Source organism: Pimephales promelas, chromosome 6 (genome assembly GCF_988280905.1).
Source record: "Pimephales promelas chromosome 6, fPimPro1.hap1.1, whole genome shotgun sequence".
Taxonomy (NCBI): Eukaryota; Metazoa; Chordata; class Actinopteri; order Cypriniformes; family Leuciscidae; genus Pimephales; species Pimephales promelas.
In genome coordinates this window covers 39,804,431-39,829,715 of record NC_142774.1, presented here as the reverse complement: position 1 = coordinate 39,829,715, position 25,285 = coordinate 39,804,431, and the positions used below count along the sequence as shown (strand labels likewise).

General features: G+C 36.7%; 1 protein-coding gene across 2 annotated transcripts in view; it reads right to left on the bottom strand.

Annotated features, from left to right (window-relative positions):
* Positions 1–25,285, bottom strand: part of gpc5a (glypican 5a) — a 176,985-nt gene that overhangs the window by 36,260 nt on the left and 115,440 nt on the right. For both annotated transcript variants that reach the window (XM_089132551.1, XM_089132552.1), the window contains exon 7: positions 15,211–15,361. In XM_089132551.1, coding sequence (XP_088988677.1) covers positions 15,211–15,361 — 151 coding nt within the window. The remainder of the gene's footprint in view (positions 1–15,210; positions 15,362–25,285) is intronic.

The window sequence follows — 25,285 nt, the reverse complement described above, 5'->3', positions numbered from 1 at the left end:
TTTCATTATTTAGCTTCAACGAGAAGTGTGAAATACACACCATCATCCCCCGGCTACACCTTAGTGTTAGGAGCCTCCGGTGCAGAGAGAATTATTTTTATTTATTTTTGTAATTGTGCAAAAAACACTTAGGTTGTATTAAGAGGTTGCTGGGTGATGAGAATACAGGTTCCCGAGGCCGTGTGAATGACAGCTGCAGGCGAACAGATGAACGCTGTCGGAGGTTGTTGCTCTGACGTTTACTGACAGCTATAATACAAGAAGACATGCACCAGTCTAGACGGCCGTCTGGATGCAGCGGGACAGAGTTCACACTGGAAACACACTTTGAGATTCCTGAGAGACAGACACCGTCATTTACTCATAAAAGCATGAGTAAAAGCTGTGTTTTTACTCGTTTTATTGGGTGACGTGATTCAGAACGCTGAATGCATGTGCTGTTGACTCGTTCTCAATTACACATTTAGTTTGGAAATCTTTCTGGAGCTTCACTAACCAAACTAAATAAAAGGCTTGTGTTTTCAGTCAAGCGTAAAGCCCTCAAACCGTATTCACTGTATAGCCCTTAATCCAGTAATTGTGCACAAATCTAGGCACAGAGGACTCAGGTGTGATCCTAATTTTTATTTATTATAAATGTTATATCACTGTCTTCGATAAAGTTTTGTCTATCCATTTATGGTGTGTTTATTTTATTTTGGGGGATTTTTGAATTTATTTACTTCAAAAAGTACCAAATTTTCTATGTAAATTATGCCTATTTTTATGTTTTATTATTATTATTTTTTAACTACATTAAAATATCATTCCAATAAGTTCTTAGAGCTAAAATCTAAAATTGAAGTGACTTTGCTGTCACCTGGTGTCTTATTTTGGCTTATTTTAGAGTGCTCTAAATTACAAATTTTCCCATTCATTTCTTTGGGTGCCCATTTTTGACCCAAATACAAGATTATGGAGGGTTTTTTTCACCCACTTAACATTGTAGAATTGAGTCAAAAAAAAAAAAAAAGTGTGTGTGTTCAGGAGGCAAACTTAGAAAAGTAAAAGTAGCCAAGTCTTCTAACCACTCAGATCAAGGGAAGTAGTTTTTAAAAATAAATCAAAACTATTTTGCCCACATTTGTCCAGAATGCGGTTTTAGGGTTAAAAGAAAACAGATCGAAGTTAAGCAAAACCAAAAAATAAATTCAATCATGAATAAGTGAACTGAGAAGTCAACTTAAAACACAACTTTTACAAGCAACACCAGTAAGAAAAGCCAGCGAGAAAGTAGAATATTGAGTTGAAGAGAAAGTAGCATCACACTTTCTCTTCAACTCAAGACGTTTGTAAGAAAGCACAGCATGACACCTCATCAAAATCGCAATGCTGTTTCTGCCAAGGCTCTTTACATTCCAAAATCCTCAGGAAAAACACATGAATGAAATAAATAACCCAAGAATTCGCAAAAGAAACCTGTCGAACACCAAAGTTTGACTATCACTGGGGGAAAGCTAAACACATATTTCCTCACGTTGCCATAACAGAGTTGACAGCTGTGATATTTTACACACAAAGTGCATGGGGTCCAACTTTGTTGTTCTGGTCCATCACCCTAAGGACACCCTAATTGAACCCTTCTTAATTGAAGTCAACACCTTGAGCATTGAGCACTCTCGTGATGGTTTAGAAGAATCCATCTCACACGTCAGAGAGAAAAATCACTCTATAACCTCCACATGCCAGAAGGTCACCGGTTAAAGGTCTCAAATGTTCTGACAGTAAACATGCAAACTTTCTCAATGCCTGGGTGACTGGATAGAAATAGAGACCTGTTGACAGGAGGGTTCAAACTGTAATGTTAAACTGCAGAGGAGAAAACATGCACACTTCAGATTCCTCCAAATGCTCATAGTCAATAAAGAGTTGATCACAAAAAAATGCCCTAAAAGTATTTGGAAACTGAACCTTTTTTGCATTAATGACAATACAATAGTTATAGTTAACAATACATCATTATATCGAGATATCACGATATTAAAAATGTGACGATATGTAACGTCGATGTAATTCCCGTAACCCAAGGTTCAGCTTGCTGTATATATTAGGTATAACTCACCCAAAAATGTCAATTCTGTCATCATGTCCTCACATTCATGTTAGTTTGGACTCGGTATGTTGTGTCATCGCCTCATTTGTTAACATGGATGATTCAACAACACCATCACTCCAGTCATCAGCACCAGATTACCACAGTCTGATCACCTGCACGCCCTCATCAACACTAAATATACACTTCACCTCGTTGTCTGCTCTCGTCTATGTATAGTGTGTGTTGCCCGTCCTGTGGAATATTTAGTCTTATTAAACTTGCAGGAACTTTATTCATCGTCTGTTTGCCTGCAACCATCCGTGATGCCCTCAAACCTATACGATTCTTGCTCCAAAATACACTGTAAAAAAATATTTTCAAGATTTGTTATCACAACATATTTTCTTTTGTCAAATCAACTTTATTTAGTTGAGATAACTTATTATTTTGAGTTTCTGATGGTTAAATTAATCTACTTCATTTTTCCAGTTCAATCAACTTAAAATTTTAAGGCAACTTACTTTTTTAAGTTAAACCAACAATATTTTTTTACAGTGTAGTAATCACAACATTTTTTCTTTTGTCAAATCAACTTAAATCATTTATTTAGTTCAGATAACATATAATTTTGAGTTTCTGATGGTTAAATTAATCTCCTTCATTGTATTAACTCACTTTTTCCAGTTCAATGAACTTAAAATTTTAAGGCAACCCAGGTTACTTACTTTTTTAAGTTAAACCATCAATATTTTTTTTTTTACAGTGAGAAATGAAGACATTTTTTTTTAGTTTAAATTTCATAATTCTGAGAGTAAAAGTCAGAATTGTGAGTTATATATCCACAATTGAGAGAAAGACAGAATTGCACGATTTAAAGATTTGATTTGTTACGATTCTTGCTCCAAAACTTCCTAACAGAAATTAAGACATTTTTCATGCAATCTGAGTTTATATTTCATAATTCTGAGAGTAAAAGTCAGGGTAACACTGTACTTGAAGGGGTGTGTACTGTATAAGACTAACATGACACCTTCATAATCATGAAGTTTTATGCATGTTTGTGACAACTGTCATTAAGTAGCTGTGCTTGCCAGCATCATACTGTAAAAATACAGTGTGTTACTGTTTTTGAAATGATCAGCTACAGTATAAAACTTTAATTTAACTGTTATATGCTCTAACGCAAAAAACAGTAACACACCGAATAGTTATGGTATGATGCTGGCAGTGGCAACCACAGTGTTTTCGGGCAACTGTACATAAAAGTGTGTGTTGTGTGTGTGTTTGCATTTGATTGGTGCATAAAAACATAAAAGATGTTCATGCATACAAATGCGGCTCTCCATTTCTAAACCGTCTCCTGTCATAGTCGAGGGCCCCCGTTGGCTCTGGAAAGCTATTTCCAGCTGGGAGAGTTAAGCTGGAGAGAGGTTCGGCAAGTAATATCAACATTCAGCTCATGTACAGTAGCTTCCCACCGTTTTATTCACAGGATTTCGCTATCCAAGCAGAATTTCCATGTTCCTCCTCCAGCTGTAGCCGTGCGTTATGAGGAGACCGTTATGAATAGACTGGCAGATTAAACAAATCTGTTTACGCATAGATGCATTACGAAGAGGCCTGGAACTGAGCATTTATTTTACCTCTCAAGTAAAACATCAAATAAAAATCATCCCTAGTTGTGCGCGCATCTCTCCGGATTATGCCGCGCTGAACAATACGTGCGATTTAAACCCAATTAGCATGTTAAGCTTGTGCTAGAGCCGCCTCGCAAAATGGGCCAGTGTGTATGATCGCATTTCTAATTACTCATTAGTTTTGACTGTTTGGAACAGATGAATCAGGGCGCCATTATACATGCTGAACAGATTCGATGGATGGGAATATCATGATGAAATCTTCTTCTTAGCATTTTGTGGCACAAAATGAGCATCGGATTATGAACACATTATCCGCCGTGAGACCCATATGAGAGACGTCCCCGAGTAACGTAATCCTGCCTCAAAAAGAGTCAAAAAGCAAAATGGCGGAGAAAATTATACATGATTCTATTCCTTTCTATATAAAATCTACTGCTTTTAATTCAATATATTAAATAATTTATAATGGGATTTGGATGAACAGAATGTTATTACATTTTATTTCTGGTTTTAACCAGCCAGGTTTTGCATAACAATAAATTACTGAAAGTTTACCTAAAATAAAAATAAAAAAAATAAAAAATAAATAAATAAATAAAAAGAGAAATTGTTAAAATTCTTAATATTATTAATATACATATACACAAACTTTTATTTTGGATGTGATTAGTCGCGGTTAATCGTTTGACAGCCCTAATATATATATATATATATATATATATATATATATATATATATTACATATAAAATATTTAAACACACAAACTTTTATTTTGGATGCGATTAATCGAAATGAATCGTTTAACAGCGATATATAAATATATATATATATATATATATATATATATATACATACATTCAATTAATTATATAAAATATTTAAACACAAATTTTTATTTTGCATGCGATTAATCACGATTAATCATTTGCCAGCCCTAATATATATATATATATATATATATATATATAATGTTGATTTTTGCAGCATTTGGCTTTTAATTAGGATGTAAAAATGACAATTTGAGTTTTTGTTCTAACTATGACTGCAAGATTTTGACCAAAAACAAAAATTATATTATGATTATTTTGTTAAATATTGCAATTTGCAACAACATTAAACATATAATAATAAAATCCCGTTTATTTAATATCACACATGTCCATCAAGAAACACAGTGCAGCTCAGAGTATCTGCTTTTGGCCACAATGTAATTGTATCATCTTCAGAAAAACTAAAAAAAGCAGGAATATGAGTTGATAAATGTTGTTTTCACGAGAGTTTTCTTCTGACCCCCGTCCAATTTAAATTAAAACCTCAGCCAGAAGCGGCCCCGACCTGACCTTCCCGTTCCATTATCTCGACTGTCTCACAGAGGACGAGGAGGTGATAAGTTGTTTACTGTACAGGTCCAGAGGGATAACAGGGTCCCAGCCTCGGGAAGCACGGCGGCCCTGGCGTCACTGAGCTGAGTGCATTTCCACAGTGCAGTCGCTGGATGTGAGATTTTATGCCTGGTGTGGCAGCGAGAGCCCAGCGACGACAGCCACTGTCATTTGGGTTCAGATATTGAGTCGCTGCACATTCAAGGGCAAACCCAAGTTAGATAAGTGAAGCGAGAGTTCACCAAACACAGACATAAAGCATCGACCAACAGCCGCCGATAGCTCTGGGCCCGAGTCAAACCAATTCTCTAGACGATAAAATTAAGACATGGACAAAAAAAAAAAAAATTTAAAGGTGTTGACAGAGTACAAATCACATGACTACTTTACACTCCACTCTCTATCATGTTTTAATATATTGAATAAAACATCAAACTAAATAATAATAATAATAATAATAATAATAATAACAACAGTATCAATTTCCATCACGTTACTTTTTTCCATCATCCAGTAAGTGCAACAAATTGTGCAATGCTACATTCCTTCCTTCCTTCCATCCATCCATCCATCCATCCACCCTTCCATCCTTCTTTCCTTCCTTCTATCATTCCTTCTTCTATCCTTCCTTCCTTTCTTTCTTCCATCCATCCTTCCTTCCTTCCTTCCTTCCTTCCATCCATCCATCCACCCTTCCATCCTTCTTTCCTTCCTTCTATCATTCCTTCCTTTCTTTCTTCCATCCATCCTTCCTTCCTTCCTTCCTTTCTTTCTTCCATCCATCCTTCCTTCCTTCCTTCCTTCCATCCATCCATCCTTCCTTCTTTCCTTCCTTTCATCCATCCATCCATCCATCCATTCATCCATCCTTTCTTCCATCCATCCATCTATTCATCCATCCATCCATCCTTTCTTCCATCCATCCATCTATTCATCCATCCATCCATCCTTCCTTCCTTACTTCCATCCATTCATCCATCCTTCCTTCCTTCCTTTCATCCATCCATCCATTCATCCATCCTTCCTTCCCTCCATCCATCCATTCATCCATCCTTCCTTCCCTCCATCCATCAATCCTTCCTCCCTTCCTTCCTTCCATCCATTCATTCATCCATCCATCCTTCCTTCCTTCCTTCCTTCCATCCATCCTTCCATCCATCCATCCATCCATCCATCCATCCATCCATCCTTCCTTCCCTCCATCCATCCATCCATCCATCCATATTTATTACAAAATAAATATGCATTGCTAAAACTCCTATGGCAGAATTGACTTCTAAACAACGGTCTCTTCAGTGAAACGAAGCCAGCATCACAAATGTCCATGTCTTAAAGTGTGAGTTTGTGTTCCTGAATAACAGGGCCTCTGCAGTGACCACAGGGAAGGAAGGACAGGTGTGGGCGTATTAGATCTTAATGGGACCTTGAGCTGCTCGGGGAATTGACTTATTTAGCTCTTGGCAGAGGGGCTGACGTATCGCCGTCACCGTGGCTGATTATAGACGCGCTCAGCAGAATGATGTGTGCTTGGCCTTTTCATGCTTCATTAACAAAATCAGGCAACCTGCCAAATGCACGCCGCAGCTCATTAAGTCAGTAAGGGGAATAATGTTGAATGCAAAGTCTGGGAGAAACCGCAGAGCCGCCCATTAATAACACTCCAGTAGCAGAGCAGGAGAATATGGGCTGGATCATTCACCGGACTGTCTGCTTACATTACAGGCTAATTTATTACTGATGCTTATACTTGGGGTTAGAGATCAGAACCAACGCATAACTATGAAGTTTGAACTTTTTCCAAAGATCTGCAATGTTTGTGCTACAGATACAAATGATTCCTCAAACTTGTCTTGTTGAGGAGAGCTGTTCTAATGCTTTTACATACCTAGCAACCACTCAGAACACCCTAGCAACCACATAGAGACATGCTAAAAAAAAACCTTTCGAATTCCAAAATGTCCATCATATGCTGATCTCATATCCAACATAAAAATCACAATGACCAATAAAGTTATTGATTCTGAGGAATGTCCTGCTTTGTTGAATGTGGCTCATAATTGATTCATCACTGGCAAAAAATCTAGCAAATCATTTGACTTTGTTTTATCAGACACTCTCTGATGATCTGGATGATAGGAAAACAAACTGCAGACATACATACCGATCAGAATTTTAAATTGTAAACAACATTAATCACTGACATTTTAACTATATGCAAATGACCAAAAAGAGGATAAACAAAGTAATCCTGACACATTTCACATCCTGAGATGAAATCCCCCCTCATTATCCTGATAAACGGATGTCAAAACTGGATTTCATAAAGTTTACAGGGGTATTCAGTGATAAACTGAACTGACGGGTCTCAAGAGGATCAAACCTCCATTGGTGGCTGGGAAACTTGAACATAACAGATCAATAAGCTGTGTATGTATTAAAATCACCCTCTAAGATTTAATGTTCTGAGCACAAGATGAAGCACACAAAACCCAAAAACTTAGTCACAGATATCAGGACAGAATATAATACTATTATATTTTGTGTGGGTCTAAAAATCAAATAAAACATTTGGTCGTGACATTTGTCTTTTCCCGAACCCTTCAACATCATAGCCACCAACAAAACTCAGCCAATTGAGCGGTAGGAGGGTGGAGCCAGGCTAATAAAAGGAAGCCTTTCAAATCTGAGTAATGATAATAATAATACAGAGGAACCATGTCTTTCTTTCTTCAGTCGAAAAGAAATTAAGGTTCTTGATAAAAACATTCCAGGATTTTTACCATATAATGGACTTCATTGGGAACCAAATGGTTCAGGGTCCAAATGAGAGTTTCAGTGCAGCTTCAAAGGGCTTTAAATGACACCACACGATGAATAAGGGTCTTATCTAGGACCCTTCGAGTCATTTTGATGAATGAGTTCGAACAGGAGAGTCACAAACAGAGCAAGGCGAGCATTTGAGCTCATAAAACTTAAACTTTTTTATTTATTTATGAAATGAGCAATTGTTTTGCTTGATAAGACCCTTATTCATCGTCTGGAATCGTTTAAAGCCCTTTGAACAGTTTGCAGTTTTCACTGAAACTGTCTTTTGGACCTTGAACCGTTTGGTTCCCAATGAAGTCCATTATATGGAGAAAAATCCTGGAATGTTTTCATCAAAAACCTTAATTTCTTTTCGACTGAAGAAAGAAAGACATGGATATCTTGGATTATATGGGGGTGAGTAAATTATCAGCAAAAGTTTTTTTTTTTTTAAAAGTGAACTACTCCTTTAAGGGTAATTGTACTTCATGTATACTTCAAAAATTTCTTTCTTAGAAACCCGCCGTTCTCTTTTCTACATGATTAATGAACTGTCATCATTTGATATGGAGTCCTTTTTCATTTATCTGCACTGTGTCAGGTGTAAATGGTTTCCACAAAACCAGATATCAAAGCAGCCAAAAACAACTTTGAATGTATATTGAATTATTGCTATTTAGTGATTTAAATCAATTCTGAATTAAGTGCCATCGGCTCTTCTGATTGGCTGTGATTTTGCTTGATTTTGTCACATAGCTGTGTGGTGTCTGGTGTGGACAGACAAAATGATTGATGCTGGAATCGTCACATCACGCCTTTGATGAAACAAAAACTCGCATGAAGTATGTTTCGGGCTCACTGTACCTAACCTGTGATATTTCCTTTGAATTATTTATTTTTGCTTTTTATTATTAAAATATTTAGGATTGAGGGAAATATCAGATTACATAAATCTTGTTTAATAGAAGTGTAAATATGTAATCTCACAGCAGCGTTGGCACACCGAGCCAGCATCAGCATCTGTGTTCCCCAACATGAAGCACTTTATTTTTCTGCAGGGTGCCATTACTCATGACACATTCAGAGCTCTAATGCCTGCAAATGGCCACACAAATGGCTGCCATGTCTGTGTTTGTGTCCTGGACAAGTCAAGAGTAAATAAGAGAGTCTACAGACACTCAACTCTGATTTCATGTTTGACAGGCTATTGAAAGAAGTCACTCAAGGGGGGTGGGTTAGCCCTTCATTTACCCTTAAAGTTCAACCCGGGAAACTGAGGCTTGGTTGTTTGGAGAATTTAACTGGAGTTGCACGTTTATTTGGGCTTTGAGTGAGCAGCTATACTCAGCCGTAGAGTCTCAGTCATTCATATTTATGGCTCTGAACTTTAGCAGATTCCCTGCTGTTCGCTTTCAAAAGCTGCAAAACCATATTTGATAACATTTCAAGTGAGATTAACAATAAATGGATTAAAAAAATAGTTAAATGACTATAATGGGGACGATTCATCCAAAAATAATCCTCACCTTGATTTAAACAACATAATGTCTTCATTAATTCTTCCTCCCCCCTTCCTTTCTTCCTTCCTTACTTCCTTTCCTACGTCCTTCCTTACTTCCTTACTTCCTTTCTTCCTTCCTTACTTCCTTACTTCCTTCCTTTCTTCATTCCTTCCTTTCTTTCTTCCTTCCTTTATTCCTTAATTCCTTCCTTCATTCCTTCCTTCCTTACTTCCTTCCTTCCTTACTTCATTCCTTCCTTCCTTCCTTCATTCCTTCATTCCTTCCTTCCTTACTTCCTTCCTTCATTCCTTTCTTCCTTCATTCCTTCCTTCCTTCCTTCCTTCATTCCTTCCTTCCTTCATTCTTTCCTTTCATCCTTCCTTGCTTCCTTCATTACTTCCTTCCTTTCTTCCTTCCTTAATTCCTTCCTTATTCACTCCTTCCTTAATTCCTTCCTTCCTTTCTTCCTTCCTTACTTCATTCCTTCCTCCCTTCCTTCCTTCCTTCCTTCCTTCCATCCATATGTGAGAATATATAATAAACAAACAGTGCCAAATGACAGTATTTAACTAGACAAAAAGATAGAATGCAATGCAAATGATTCATATTAATCAGTGAACATAGTTTTTTTAAGTAGCTTATTAAAATTAACCATCTGAGTGAATCAGATTCAGACTTTCCCTTCTAGAAGAGTGTTTGATTAGTCAAACCTCGGCTTGCTTGCAAAATATATTTTGACGTAAACACACATTAGAGTAAACCTTTGTCATGCTGAATTGACTGGCAGTTTTTCTAATTTAATAAAAGTTGTAATTACAAAATTATTATCAGTACAGCAATAATTCTGCCTTCACATGTTATCGGAATTATCATAAATATGAGTTTCCTAGTGGGGAATTGGACAAGAACAGCCTCTCAAATTATATTTACAACTGGGAAACTGAGATCATTTTGATACCCGAGTTTCTTGAGTTGGGCAGGCCATGAACTTTAAGGAGAGCGATTGCTGCCTTGTCTTGTCAATAAAGTTGTGCATATTTACATATATATGAAACCATTTGAAGCCTATTGAAGACCCACATCAAAAATAGCATGTTTTGGACCTAAACTCCAGATTAGACAACAAGCTGACTAGATAGCACGATGACTGTTTATATGGTTTTCAAAGAATGGGACGCTACATTTTATACAAAACTAAATATCTTCAATACATTTTGGCAAGAATACACCTGGTGTCCTCCATAATTTCTATTCTTTCCAACAACAAAGCATTTGAACACGATAAGCTTGTAATCACGACTTCAGTGGAAAGCAGGAATGTTCCCAATTCCCTATAGTACCTGAATTTGATAATGTCTTAGTATTTGTTTCTCCACTTTGAGCAAAATGAACAAAACCTGAAGATCAATTCGCTAGATTTGAGATCACAAGATTCTTGAGCTCCATTGGAAGCAAGCAAATCTAATCTTCTGTAAAAAACAGACTTTAATTTTGATTAGAGACTTAGAAATAATGCAGAATATTTATTATATAATGTTTTTTTTTTTTACATTATAACCTTATATCCAGGTTCAAATGATTTTTTTTTAACGATTTTGTCACAATACTGAACAATTCTCTAACATCTCATCAGTGATGCATAAGGATTTGTCCACCTCCAGATCCTGCTTGATTTGAAGTATATAAGCAATATTTTGCTGATGACAGGCTGGTCCATCGAGGCTCTTCCCCACTATGATTCACCGCCGCACATCAGGGCGCTCCGACGAGGATCGTTATCGTTCATTTTCATCATCCTGTGACACAGCGGGTCATTTTCAGCAGGCCTCTTCAGAGCAGAGCATTAGTTAAACAAGCACAATGGCGGATCTTCATCTGTACGTCCCCCTCGTTATCAGGCGCCTGGATGTGAATGTTATTTTAATTCCTGCATTGGTTAAGAGTCTCTCTGCCCACCAGCTGTGCCCAGCGACGGCTGCGGTGATATTCAGAGCTTCTTGATGTCACACGGCCAGCAGGGTTTCACTATGGCGCCTCATTTAGACGGTCTGCATGGTGTCTGGACCGCTTGGCCTCTTTTTGATTCATTAGCAGGCAGATCAAACTTTTTAAAACCCTGCTTTTGGTCATATCTTATTTTGGGCATCATTAACAAAAGGGCATCTATGCAGTCACAGTGCATAATGCATTGGAATTTTATATTTTTGCAGAATGCCTATTAGGCTATACCTTTGAACACAACCAGGGAGAGGAAAAATATTAGAACTATTGGAAACAAAATAACATTCAGTTCTATTTATGGCTCTTCAGCGAATTAATGACTCAGTTCTTTAGAAAATGTGGACATGTCATCAAGCAAACAGGTTAGAATTGAATTGAGAATGTATTACATGGAAATTTGCAATTAAAATGTGAATTCAGGGAAGAATAACAAAAATGGAATGGATGCTAGATAGATAGATAGATAGATAGATAGATAGATAGATAGATAGATAGATAGATAGATAGATAGATAGATAGATAGATAGATAGATAGATAGATAGATAGATAGATAGATAGATAGATAGATAGATAGATAGATAGATAGATAGATAGATTTTAACTATTTAAAATGCAATAGGGATGGATGGATGGATGGATGGATGGATGGATGGATGGATGGATTTTAACTAAAATGCAATAGAGATGGATGGACGGATGGATGGATGGATGGATGGATAGATGGATAGATGGATAGATAGATAGATTTTAACTAAAATGGATGGATGGGTGGATGGATAGATTTTAACTAAAATGGATGGATGGATGGATGGATGGATGGATGGATGGATGGATGGATGGATGGATGGATTTTAACTATTTAAAATGCAATAGAGATGGATGGATAATTTTTGCACAAAAATATTCAAAAACTTAGTTATTAGATTTGAATCTAATTAACAAAACTCATCCACTGAATCATTTGCAGAATTGAGTACTTTAAGCCATTTCTGACTCGTAATGAAGCGAGAAACCCAGACAACATGTTAAAGATACATCTTCACTACTTCAGATTTGCTGCAATAGGTGGCAATTCATTTTGAAGAGCTAGCATAACAGTACTGTTCTTGATAATAGTAGCGTATTGTTGTTTAGCAAGCTATTAAAGTTACTCCCAATTACTGCTTCCTTCCCCATCCCAATGTCACGGCCTGTTGTTTTCCGGCTTCAATCCGTGACACAGCACCTCTCAGGCTATACAGCCGCTGTAACTGGCCTGATGAGGAGTGTATCATGAGCTTCAAATGCAATAATTGGCCACCGAAGTGCCCCAGTCCATTAAAGGATCCATTTAAATACAACAGGATCATTAGAGCTCATCAGGTGCAGAAGATCACCTTCAAGCGTTGAAGAGCCACCGGGCGATATCATGTAATCCCGTCCCGAGACAGGCTATTAATTAACAAGTGCTCACCGAAGGGACCAGCCAGCACTTCCTCTCATTGTGTCTCCTTACTGGAGATCAATGCGACTCCCTGCCGATACGTCCCGCTGACGCCTTTTGTTTTCCATAGCAAGAACGCAACGTCTGGATTCGCAGCCAAACAAGGGAACTCACACAGGTGACATTGACACGGTCGTCCTTCGCCGCACTGAGAACCAGAATCACGCGTCTGTTAATATTTTATTTACTACAGCGCTTGTCTTTGTCTCCATTGTATTTCTTTATTTATTTCTCCTCTGTGTGACCCGCTGGATATCGCTCTCAGACTCACAGATATGTTTCATTGTGAGGCAGGAGCTCAATACTCATATCTGGAAGTTTTAGTGTATCGCTAGCGAATGGTTTCAAGTGACAGGTGAGTAACAGCAAGACTGATGTGTTTTTTTATGTATTTCTCATATATCAGCAGGTTTGAGAGATCGAAAGAGACTGAAAACTCTTTTAGTTTTCCAGCAACTCTTGGTGAACCAAAAATCATTTTAGATCTGAACTTAAAATAAAATGTGCATCACACTGTGTTTGTTTGACTCATTTCTGGGTTGGAAAACAGACGGGAACTTTTTTTTTTTCTCATTTCATGCAAAACTCACTTAAATTGACACAACATCGACTGTTATTGAACTGAACTGAATCAACATTGAGCTGACTTGAGTTGAATAATGACACTAATGTCTTCTTGTAGAGCTGATTTACAGTAGAATTTTAATTAGTTCCATATTTAATTAAGTTTGCATCATTGATTATTATTTTTTCTGTTCATCACTCAAAAGCTGCTTTGAAACCTGTATCTGTATCGTACGCTGTAAACCTGAATAAGTCGGCAAAACTCAAACAATTTTGAGGTAATCAGTTACATCAAAATATTTAAGTTGAGAAATGTAATATTTAAAGGAGTGGTTCACTTTTGAAAAAACTTTTGCTGATAATTTACTCACCCCCATGTCATCCAAGATGTCCATGTCTTTCTTTCCTCAGTCGAAAAGAAATTAAGGTTTTTGATGAAAACATTCCAGGATTTTTCTCCATATAATGGACTTCAATGGGAACCGGATGGTTCAAGTATCAAAAGACGGTTAATAACTGAATACGTCATCGTAACCTTCCCCTGATTGAGTAAGAAAAATATTTCTCCATCGGCAATTTTTCCATTGGTTGTTGCTCGTGAATCTGCCAAACAACATCAATTTCATTGATTTCATCGATTTCCGGGTATCCGGTTCAGCGGAATCTGAGGAAGACGGCAAAAAAGGCCGCACCTCTCTATCATGAATAGTTTTTAAGATAAGTACACATTTGTAAAAGTATGTCGTTTTAGGTGGTACGGCCCAATCCGTCCCCAGAGGGTTAATTTAAGTTTTCCCTACTCAAATTAATTGATTATTTTGAGCATTGCAGTGATAAAGCGCATCAGACACACAAAAACACACATGTGACGTCACCGAGGTCTCCCCTCACTAACTCAGTCACATTAGCGGTTGTTGTTTTATCTCGATGCAAACAGAACCCCCGTCTGCAGTCGTAAAGAGCGTCACGCCGACGGCTGAGGCGTGACAAGGTTTTGGACGGAGCGGGATGAGAGGGGAGAGACTGTGATAAATGAGAGCATCGTCACAGCGTCCCATGAATTATGAGAGGGGCATGAGGCGGCGCTGACACAGTACGGCAGATTGACAGAGGAAAAGGAAATACCGCTGTGATGCAACGGCACGTTTAGATGACCCAGAACGTCCCTATCCGGAGAAAAAGTGCGCGCCGATTAATCAGACGAGCGTACGGGAGATAGAGGAGGTTTGCAGAGAGAAGCGCGCAGCTCTTGAGGTTGATTTAGCGGGCCACGGGTCAGAGATCCAATCCCCTCCGGAAGATGAAGTAATTACCAGATGGCCACTTTGATTTGTTCCACTTTTTTACAACCACGTTATTCTTGATTGCATAATTCATTTGGAGGAAGAGGAAATGTCTGGAAAAATGTTTCTCTATGCTTGACCTTAATTTTGCCACTTAATTACACTCTGATATCAAGCGTCACTGGAAGTCTGATCTAATTCCCCCTTCCATTCAGATGTCAGATGTGGTATTTTCTACTTGTTATCTCTGAATGCAAAATGACGTACAAAGGAACAAAAGGACTAGCATTTGATTTGCAGGTTTAAAATGAATAAGAGAATTCATTCATCTTCGTTGGTGCTTCTACACTAGTCCAACAAGCCTTACAAGCATTCATTCTCACCTATATAACTGTAAATTTATGGCACAGGACGTTTAGAGTGTTTTTCGGTGAGTCCGTCTTCACTTTCTATCTATTTGAGATAATTACTTACATATAGTGACTATTCTTCTCCTCTCTGCCGCTCCGTTCCCTGATCCCCAGCATCCGTCCTCGTCATCACAGTCTCCACTGTATCCGTCTCCACTTCCTGTCTCGATTCGGTCCAGGGTGCCCAGCTTTGGGATTGACCTGCCCTGCAACAGCTGGGACACATACAAGATATGTTTAAACTTCAGAATTTAGGATTTCAGTATTTATTTTGATTGATTTTAAACACATTTCAGTTGGGCTGTTAATAACACCAACTAAAAAACAACCAACCAGATTTAATCAAATAGACCAAAACAAATGTTTTCCTACTTGCCTTGTTGCTTGGCAACAGAGCAAAAATAAATAGGAATGCATTATATAATGGTACCGTATCAGTTTCGGGCTGAAATTGGAGATTTTTTTATTTTTTATTATTATTATTAATCAATACTGGATATTTAATTGTTCATATTCATTTTCACATTTTGATCACCGTTACTGAAACTTTAAAATAGTCTATAAAAACTAGGGCTGTCAAACGAATAATCGCATCCAAAATAAAAGTTTGTGTTTACATAATATACTGTATGTGGCTGCACTGTGTATAATTATTTTGTGTGTATATATATATATATATATATATATATATATATATATATATATATATATATATATATATATATATACACATACACAAACACATGCATGTATATTTAAGAAAAAAATATTATTTATATATAAAATATTTATATTTATATATAATATAAATTATATATAAATCTATATACAGTATATACATGAAAATATTTTTTAAGATTCTTTCTTAAATATATACATGCATGTGTGTATTAATATATATATATATATATATATATATATATATATAAAATAATTATCCACAGTGCACCCACATATATTTTGTAAACAGAAACTTTTATTTTGGATGCGATTAATCGTGATTAATCGTGATTAATCGTTTGACAGCCCTAATAAAAACGTTTTTTTTTCCCATTATATTTAAATAACATTGTTCAATATAAACTTTAGCAAAGCCTCGAAATGAATATGCATTTTTATACTACACATATATAATGCTGTGTTGCCCAAAATAAAAATAAAAAATTATTTGGACAAAATTGTATAGAATTGTAATAATGGCCATGCACTTATCAGTTATTGACCATAACAAAAGTATTCTGCATCCCTAAAAAAATAAATGAATGAATTCAAACCATGCAAAACATAAACATGTAATGAATCGAAAGCAGTATCTACTATTGAAAGCAATAGCACCGTAATATGACAATGGAACCTCAAGAAATATGAGACACAAAGCAAAACAATGACATTCCACACTGTATGTGAGTGTATAAAACAGTAAATCTGTCCAAAACGTCGATCCCTCATGGCCAAATAGGGTGATTAAAGTGTGATAATTTTTATATGATTTAATATAAAAATAATAAAACACAAAAAATTCAAACAGGTATGCATTTCCAGATTGCATAACACTTTTAATGGAAACACTGTATTCTCTATTTTTGCTAATTGAGCAATCTGTTGTCTCCTACAATCGTGGTTATATTCATCATTCAAACAACCTCTCTGCAAAAAACAATAACGACAGCAACATGACTCCATCTCTTGAGATCTGTGCCTGGACATGATGACCTTCAGTTACCCTCAAAACTAACTTTTGCACAAGCTAGGATGGGTTAGCAGCAATTACAAACTCTGAGTGCACTTGAGCCATATCCGTTCAGGATACAGGAACATTTAATTATCTAATTGAAATGCAAGACAACCTCTCAGATATTGAAAGTGCTTTGTATTTATCAGGTAGAGAGCATTGGGCTGTTACAATTGTCTGTGGTAATTAGCAGCTGTAGTGGCTCAATATCTGCCGATTAAGTGGCTGAACTAATGGATTAGCAGCGCCATGATGGATGAGTGACTGCGACTCGCACGCGTAGAGGTCGCCTCCAATCCACACGGACAACTAAAGTTCAAAATGAAACAAATCAGAATGGCAAACTAACATACACTTGCTATGCAGGATTGTTCTGTATGAATAAATGGCCCACTATATTTAATGCCAACATCAGCACAGAGCCCTATCTTTTGGATAACTTCATAATTCCAGTGTGACAAATGATACAAGAAGTGATATATTAAAAAAAAAAAAAAAAAAATGACTGCCAACATTTATTTCTGAAATCATAACTAAATGTCACTCAGAATTGATATTTCTTGGCACATTATATGACAGCCAAATATTTTTTTTATTAAAAAATGCAAGACATCTGGATGCCACTCGTTGAGTTAAAGGAGTAGTTCACTTATGAAAGAACTTTTGCTGGTATAATTTACTCATGCACGTGTCATCCAAGATGTCCATGTCTTTCTTTCTTCTGTCGAAAAGAAATTAAGGTTTTTGTTGAAAACATTCCAGCATTTTTCTCCATATAATGGACTTCAATGGGGTCCAAACGGTTCAAGGTCCTAAAGACAGTTTCAGTGCAAACTGTTCAAAGGGCTTTAAACGATTCCAGATGATGAATAGTCAATTCGTTCGTTTCGTTGATTGAATGAACCAAATGACTCGGTAAAAGATTCGAGTTCAAACAGGAGAGTCACAAACGTGCATCGCAGAACAGAGCAAGGTGAGCACTCGAGCTTATAAAACGTAAACTTTGTTATTTTTTTTATTAAATGAGCGATCGCTTCCCTTGATAAGACCCTTATCCATCATCTGGAATCGTTTAAAGCCCTTTGAACAGTTTGCACTGAAACTGTCTTTTTGACCTTGAACTGTTTGGTTCCCATTGAAGTGCATTATATGGAGAAAAATCCTGGAATGTTTTTATCAAAAACCTTAAATTTCAGTACCAAATAATATTGATTAACTACATGTACAGTACTTTTCTAGGGTTAGGATTAGGGTTTGGTTTAGTTCCATGTTATTAAGTACATTTTTATTACTATAGTAGCCACATGAACATTTAACAATGACACTGTCAAACAAAGTTACCCTACTGTTTGAAACATTTATAGTTGCATTCATACATAATATAAAAAAAAAACTAAGTATGAATTCATATACGATAGTATTGAATCTAGTCAAACAAGAGAGCAATGTTTGTTTCAACATATTCTCATATTAATTCAGTTTATTTATTATATATACATTTCATTTCCTTCTGTATTACTTTAATAAAGTGGTTTCTTCACAACGACCTCAGCCTTTCCCATTTTATTGCATATGTCCTTTGCTATAAAAAGTGCTTTGAATGTTTCTCCCGAGGCACACGGGCAGAAAAAGAAATAACGCAAAAACATCTGCATGCAAATGCATAAATTACTTTCAGTCAGGCCTGAAGCAAATATATGTCACCCTTCTGTAATTTTCTTTCCGACCATAACCAGAAAGCCTGAAGCAGCGAAAGCCTTTATCTCGCTGAGGTAAAAATGTTCAATCTCTTATCTATAGAATGACCACGCTCTCCTCGAACGCTGAGGTGCATTGTTCCTCCAGGAATCCTCAATGTTCCTCCACGGTTTGATTGACTGCCCGAGGTTAGTCGACGACAAGCAGCGGTTGAAACTTTTACAATCCCGCTCCAGAAACATAACAAACAAAACAAAAATGACCAGGCATAGTAGAATAATTATCTTAATCTGAATGCATCTATTTAGCTGCCAGGCAAACCACTCGAATTCATCTTTGCTTCAAACCAGAAATAATCGAAAATGTGAGCATAATAACACTTATCAGCTTGGCTCATGTATATTAATGATGTAATCTGAGGTGTGCCCAGCTGATCTGCTGAAAACACTGCTAGCAAAAGAAGGATTTGCACTTCCAGCTTGCAAGATTCCTTGTAGGTCTCTGAATTGTCACAAAAAATGACGGTTCATTACGGTTCACTGTCTAATGCAGTAGGTATGAAAAGCATGCCGGTCACTTTGAGTTTATTTAAACACAGTTATCATCTACAATCATCTCCATAAATATCAGGAATGAGACTGATTCTTATGTTTATTAGTAACCAAAACACTGCTGTCACTGACGTTCATGCTAATAAGAAGCTCTCCCATTCCATTCGTCTTTGAGATGACTTTATACGTTTCTGAAGAACTTGTTAAAAAAAAAGATTAAGAACGATTTCAAGCCTTGAAAGTGAAAATTATATTTCTGGAGAAGCATTGCTTAAAGAATGTCATCCTCTGTGAAGATTATGTGAATCCAAAACTACATTTCTAAGAAGTCTGGTTATCTTCCAGGAAATACCTTTGCTTTTGGCATCGCAAACTTTCTGCTTCTGAAATATCAATGGCATCATTAAGAAGAGGGAAAGATGAAAGTTTAGCCGTGAGCCTTTTAGCATCACATACTGTACATGACAGCTCTGACAAAACAAACAGGATATTGAGGGGTTTTATACACAAGATATTAAAACATGACACATTTTAGGTCTACTTTTATGACTGTTAATATGTTATTGCATTGTGGCATTATTTTTAAGACAATTACTCATTTGTTTCAATTCTGAAATATATGTTATTTCTTAATTTTTTTTGCTGCACTTTTCCTTAATTATATTACTGAAAGAAAAAAGTACTTGCATATGTTCATAAAACATTTATTGGCCAAACCAGCAGAAAACGAATGGGAGAGATATTAAAGGAATAGTCCACTCCAAAATTAATCATTTCGAACCCTGATGTTATTAAAACAAATTTGATATTTCTTTTTTTCAGGGAAAGACAAAAGGAGATATTGCGGAAAGTTTAGCAGGATAGGAAGTAGTATATGCTACAATTAGTGTTACGATTTTTCTAGTGGTTATACATCCGATAGTGACAATGAAGTCAGTGAATCATTAAATGAACAATTCATTCAAAACATCAAAACACAGATTCATATTTGGGTTTGCGCCCCACTATGCCATAAAAGTACTGTTTTTGTAAAGAAAAAGATCTTGAGTGTTTAATGAACCACCCGATCTCACAGGAATTCGTAGAAAATTTTATGAGGTGGCTAATTCATAACAATACGTACGACCTCACTCATACGAATTACATATTTTACGAACTGGCCAATTCGTATGAATTTGTACGAATGACCTACCCCTGACCCCGCCCCATCATGTGGGTTTAGACAAATCGTTTAAATTCGTACGAGTGAGGTCGTATGAATTAGTACGAATTAGCCACTTTTTAATCACTTGTACGAATTGGTCGCGAGATAGCCTGGTAACAAAAGAGTACACTCTAAACAATGCTGGGTTGTTTTAACCCAAATTTGGGTCAAATATGGACAAACCCAAATGTTGGGTTAAAAATGTAATTTAAAAATTTAACCCAACTTCAACTTCCAACTTTTAACTGTACATTTTAATTAAATTTTCAACCCAACATTTGGGTTTGTCCATATTTGACCCAAATTTGAGTTGAAGCAACCCAGCATTTTTTCGAGTGTACACTCTAAAAAATGCTGGGTTGTTTTAACCCAACTTTGAGTCAAATATGGACTAACCCAGCCGTTGGGTTAAATTTTTACATTACATTTTTAACCCAGCATTTTGGGTTTGTCCATATTTGACCCAAAATTGGGTTAAAACAACCCAGCATTTTTTAGAGTGTAGGCAAAATTTAGGACAAGCTACTTCGTCATAATTGCAAGCTCGGTCACTTATATAGGAGCATCCTATCACAGTTAAACTGCCCTGTCAGTAAAAATCCTCCACTTTCAATTTAGTTTTGTGGGGTTTTCCATGTGGAGACTCTCCTCATGTGTTTGCAATTTGCATAATGATGCATTTCAAAGTAAATGACCAAACATATTTTTATAAAAGTTCACAATGCTGTTGCGTATAAAACATAATGCGGATAACATTAAGTAAACTGGTTATTAATCGATCAAGCTCCTTTATCTTTAACCGTCGGTCACGCACATCCGCCATGTTTTTTATTTGGGTTTGTAGTTCTAATTGAGTCCTCGTCCAATGTGCAAAGAGTGTGCCCGGATCTGCACTTCGGATTCTAACTGAAAAAAGTAGACCATCCGAGTATTTTTGAAACACTAATTTCAACATAGTATGATTTGGGACACACTAATTCTGATTTCGGATATTATTTAGGATGGATGGTATGCAAATAGGGATGAAGCATGTGTGAGTCATTGAATCATTCACTTAACAGATTCATTCAAAACACTGATTCAACAAGTGATTCATAATTGACCAGTGATTACACAAAAACACAGGGTATTGATTATAAACGCTTTCTATACAAATGTAAGCAGATGGAGACTATATCTGTCATTAATTTGAGCTAAAGGACTGCAGAAAAATGGTGAAAGGAGAGGGAGAACTAGTTGAGACGCTGAAACTAAAAAAGTAAAACTTTAAAGTAATGCCTGTCTTTTCTTATTAAGCACATCTCAAAAATCCAATTCAACTCTTCTTAGCTCATGAAATTTAGTTTTTAGCTCAGATCTCTAGAAAATCAGAGCTGCACACCACGAAACGCTCAGAAGGGCTCTATCCGTGTGTTGTATAATTCAGGATTCTTGTACAGTCCATTGTGTCGTATTGAGCCGTGCGCTAATGTAAGCACTGCAGAACCCTACGGCCTCGTACAACAAAATACTGTGCTCATGCCATACAGTCATGGGACGCTTGCAAGAACATAAACCTCATCAAAGACAATTGGAAACGTTTGTCTCATATTCAGCGATAGAAATTTTGTTTGCCACCACAGGCTTAAAGATGTTAATTATAGCAAATGGTAGCACTTTATTTTACAGTCATGTGTACTATGCACATATTATAGCAATTACAATAACTGAGTTATAACTAGGTACTACCCCTAAACCTAAAATTAAACTTAACCCATGCAGTTATCCATTACAGTACATAGGGTAAGTGAATTGTAACCAATTGTAACCAATATTTTTTATTATTAAAAATAATGACAACTTAATACCCATTTAATTATTAAATCAGCTAAAAAGTAAATCAATATAGTGACATTTTACTTAAATATAACAATAACTTAGAGGCCTTAAAGTATTGGGCTTGTAAACATGTTATGGTCTACAAGTTTCGATCGCCTCGGCCTTGACCATGTGCCCTAACGTACACTTTGAAGGCCTTTGTTTGACATTTATTGTCACTAAAGTTACTATTAGTGGGTTGTGCACTGGATGCTCTTCATGTCTGTAATAATGGGCTGAAAACAATGACAGGCCACCATTGACCGTCAGTCATGAAGCGCACAGCGGCGAATCACACCTCGAATGCCAGCGATTGTTTGCAGTGATTGCAATTGTTTGTCTTTTTACTTCCTGCTATTACAATGATTAGCTTTCGCTGACAAAATGTGCATTAAAGGGATAGTTCACATTGAAATTAATTTTTGGTATGTTTTAGCTTACCTCAAGGGCATCCAAGATGTAGGTGTCTTTGTTTCCACAGGAGTTTTAATTTTTATATTTTTAGGTCAAACCGTTCTTGTCTGTCAGTCATATAATGAATGTCTATGGTCACCACCTCAAAGAGCATGCACAGAGAAGTCCAAATTAAAGATGATTTAATGACTCGTAAATGTAAGTACACATTGATGGCCTAAGACACGAAACAAGCGCTTTGTGTGAGAAAACAAACAGTATTTATATCGTTTTTACCTCTTGTAGCCACAAAGCGCCCGCACCCTCAGATCACTTGGACGTGGCTGTGGCTACAAGAGGTAAAAACGATATAAATACTGTTCGTTTTCTCACACAAACCGCTCGTTTCGTGTCTTAGGCCATCAATGTGTACTTACATTTACGAGTCATTAAATCATGTTTAATCTGGACTTCTCTGTGCATGCTCTTTGAGGTGGTGACCATAGACCTTCATTATATGAATGACAGACAAGAACGGTTTGACCTAAAAATATCAAAATTGAAACTATTGCGGAAACAAAGACACCTACATCTTGGATGGCCTTGAGGTAAGCTAAAGCATATCAAAAATTTATTTCAAAGTGAACTGTCCCTTTAATGCCTTCGTTAATAGTTTAAAATGTTTAAAAAGCCCTGAATAACATACAAATCACAAGTGTTGAGCATTATGCATGCCTAATAAAGGTCATTCAACCAGACGTTTCTCCACACCATCTTATAACAGGATAATCAGTTTCCTGCTCAACCAAACGGGACATTCATTACTAAATGTTTATTTGGCATTCAAAATTGATTTATAATTTATAATAACACAAAAACCCCTTTATTTATTAGTCTTTATTCTTCATGAGAACAGACCAAAACTAAACACAGCTGCACTAAGAAACCTTTGCCAAACCAGTGACGGGAGAATGCATAAATGTTTGTCTTATTTTAGTGCAATAAATTATTGAGGAGCATTATGAAAAACCTTTTGAATTGTCTTTGTTGGCTATATATCAGCATGAATATCTTGCTTTTAATAAGAGCACAGATCGGGTGTGATGTATATAATTGTTTTTGCAGTCCAACAACACGAGAGCACCTTTTGACCCAACGCGTGTCAATCAAAGACCTAATCTCGGCCCGTTTCCCCAAGGCACGAAACAAAGCGGCTTTTATTTGACAGGGGTTGATTGTTGCGGCCTGCTTTGGGAGAGGTCGGGTCTGACGTGGCTGACGGCTGATTTATCGTACAGTCTGAAAAGCCTATTAGCCCTGCTACACTAAATGAAAGAGCTTCGTCAGAGCCGTAATTATGATGCTGGCCGCAGGTACATTGATTTGTTCTACATGTGAAGCAAGGTCGAGAGAGTTCAGAATGATCTCAAGAACTACACCACACAAAAGTAAAGGTCAGCTGCAGGATTCGATTCAGATTTATATTTGTTTTAGAGGGTGAAATAAAACACTGGTTGCAAACTCTTGTTAAAGGTGTAGTTCACTTTAAAAAAAAAAAACTTTTGCTGATAATTTACTCACCCCCATATCATCCAACATGTCCACGTCTTTCTTTTTTCAGTTGAAAGAAATTAAGGTTTTTGATGAAAACATTCAAGGAATTTCTCCATATAATAGACTTCAATGGGAACCAAATGGTTCAAGGTCCCAATGAGAGTTTCAGTGCCGCTTCAAAGGGCTTAAAACGACCAGACGATGAATAAGGGTCTTATCAAGGACCCTTCGAGTCATGACTCGAAAAAAGATTTGTTCATTTTGATGAACGAGTTTGAACTGGAGAGTCACGAGCACTCATCACAGAACAGAGCAAGGCGAGCATTTGTGCTTATAAAACTTAATTTTTTTTATTTATTTTTGAAATGACCGATCGTTTCGCTTGATAAGACCCTTATTCATTGTCTGGTGTCGTTTAGAGCCCTTTGAAGCAGCACGGAAACTCTCATTTGGACCTTGAACCGTTTGGTTCCCATTGAAGTCCATTATATTGAGAAAATCCTGGAATGTTTTCACCAAAAACCTTTAAGTTTTTTTAACACCGCTGAAGGGGCTGTTTAGATTATATCTTCGTTTTGACACAAATTATTATATATATGATATAGTCCAGCCCATTCTCATCCCAAGATGTCATATACTGACGCTTTTGCCAAACCGTAGACATCCTACACACATGGCACCCTTTAGCGTCAATATGAGACGCAGATATATATGGGCCAGAAGGCGCCTCCTAGTGGTCTAACCCTAACCCTACCCCAGACCTAAACCTACCCATAACCGAAGCGTGTTATATTGACGCTAAAGGCTGCCATGTGTGTTGGACTATGTGTAAATGCATAGTCAACAGAGCCATGGTCATCATCATCTCCTCTAAAAAGACCCAATACCACTTGTTGTTGCATTTAGTTTGGATACTTTATATACAGTAAATCAGTCTAACTTATGGCACAGCTCTCTACGATACTTGATTCTGATTGGTTAATTGCAACATTTAGCAGTCACATTCATAAACAAAATCATAAATCATCATATTTCATGACCATGCATTTATTTTTTTTATAGTTAAGTAGCTGAATTTTGTCCGAATAATATGCATGCATATCAATAAATAAAACAGACTTTTAGGTTACTAAACCTTTATTGTGTCTTT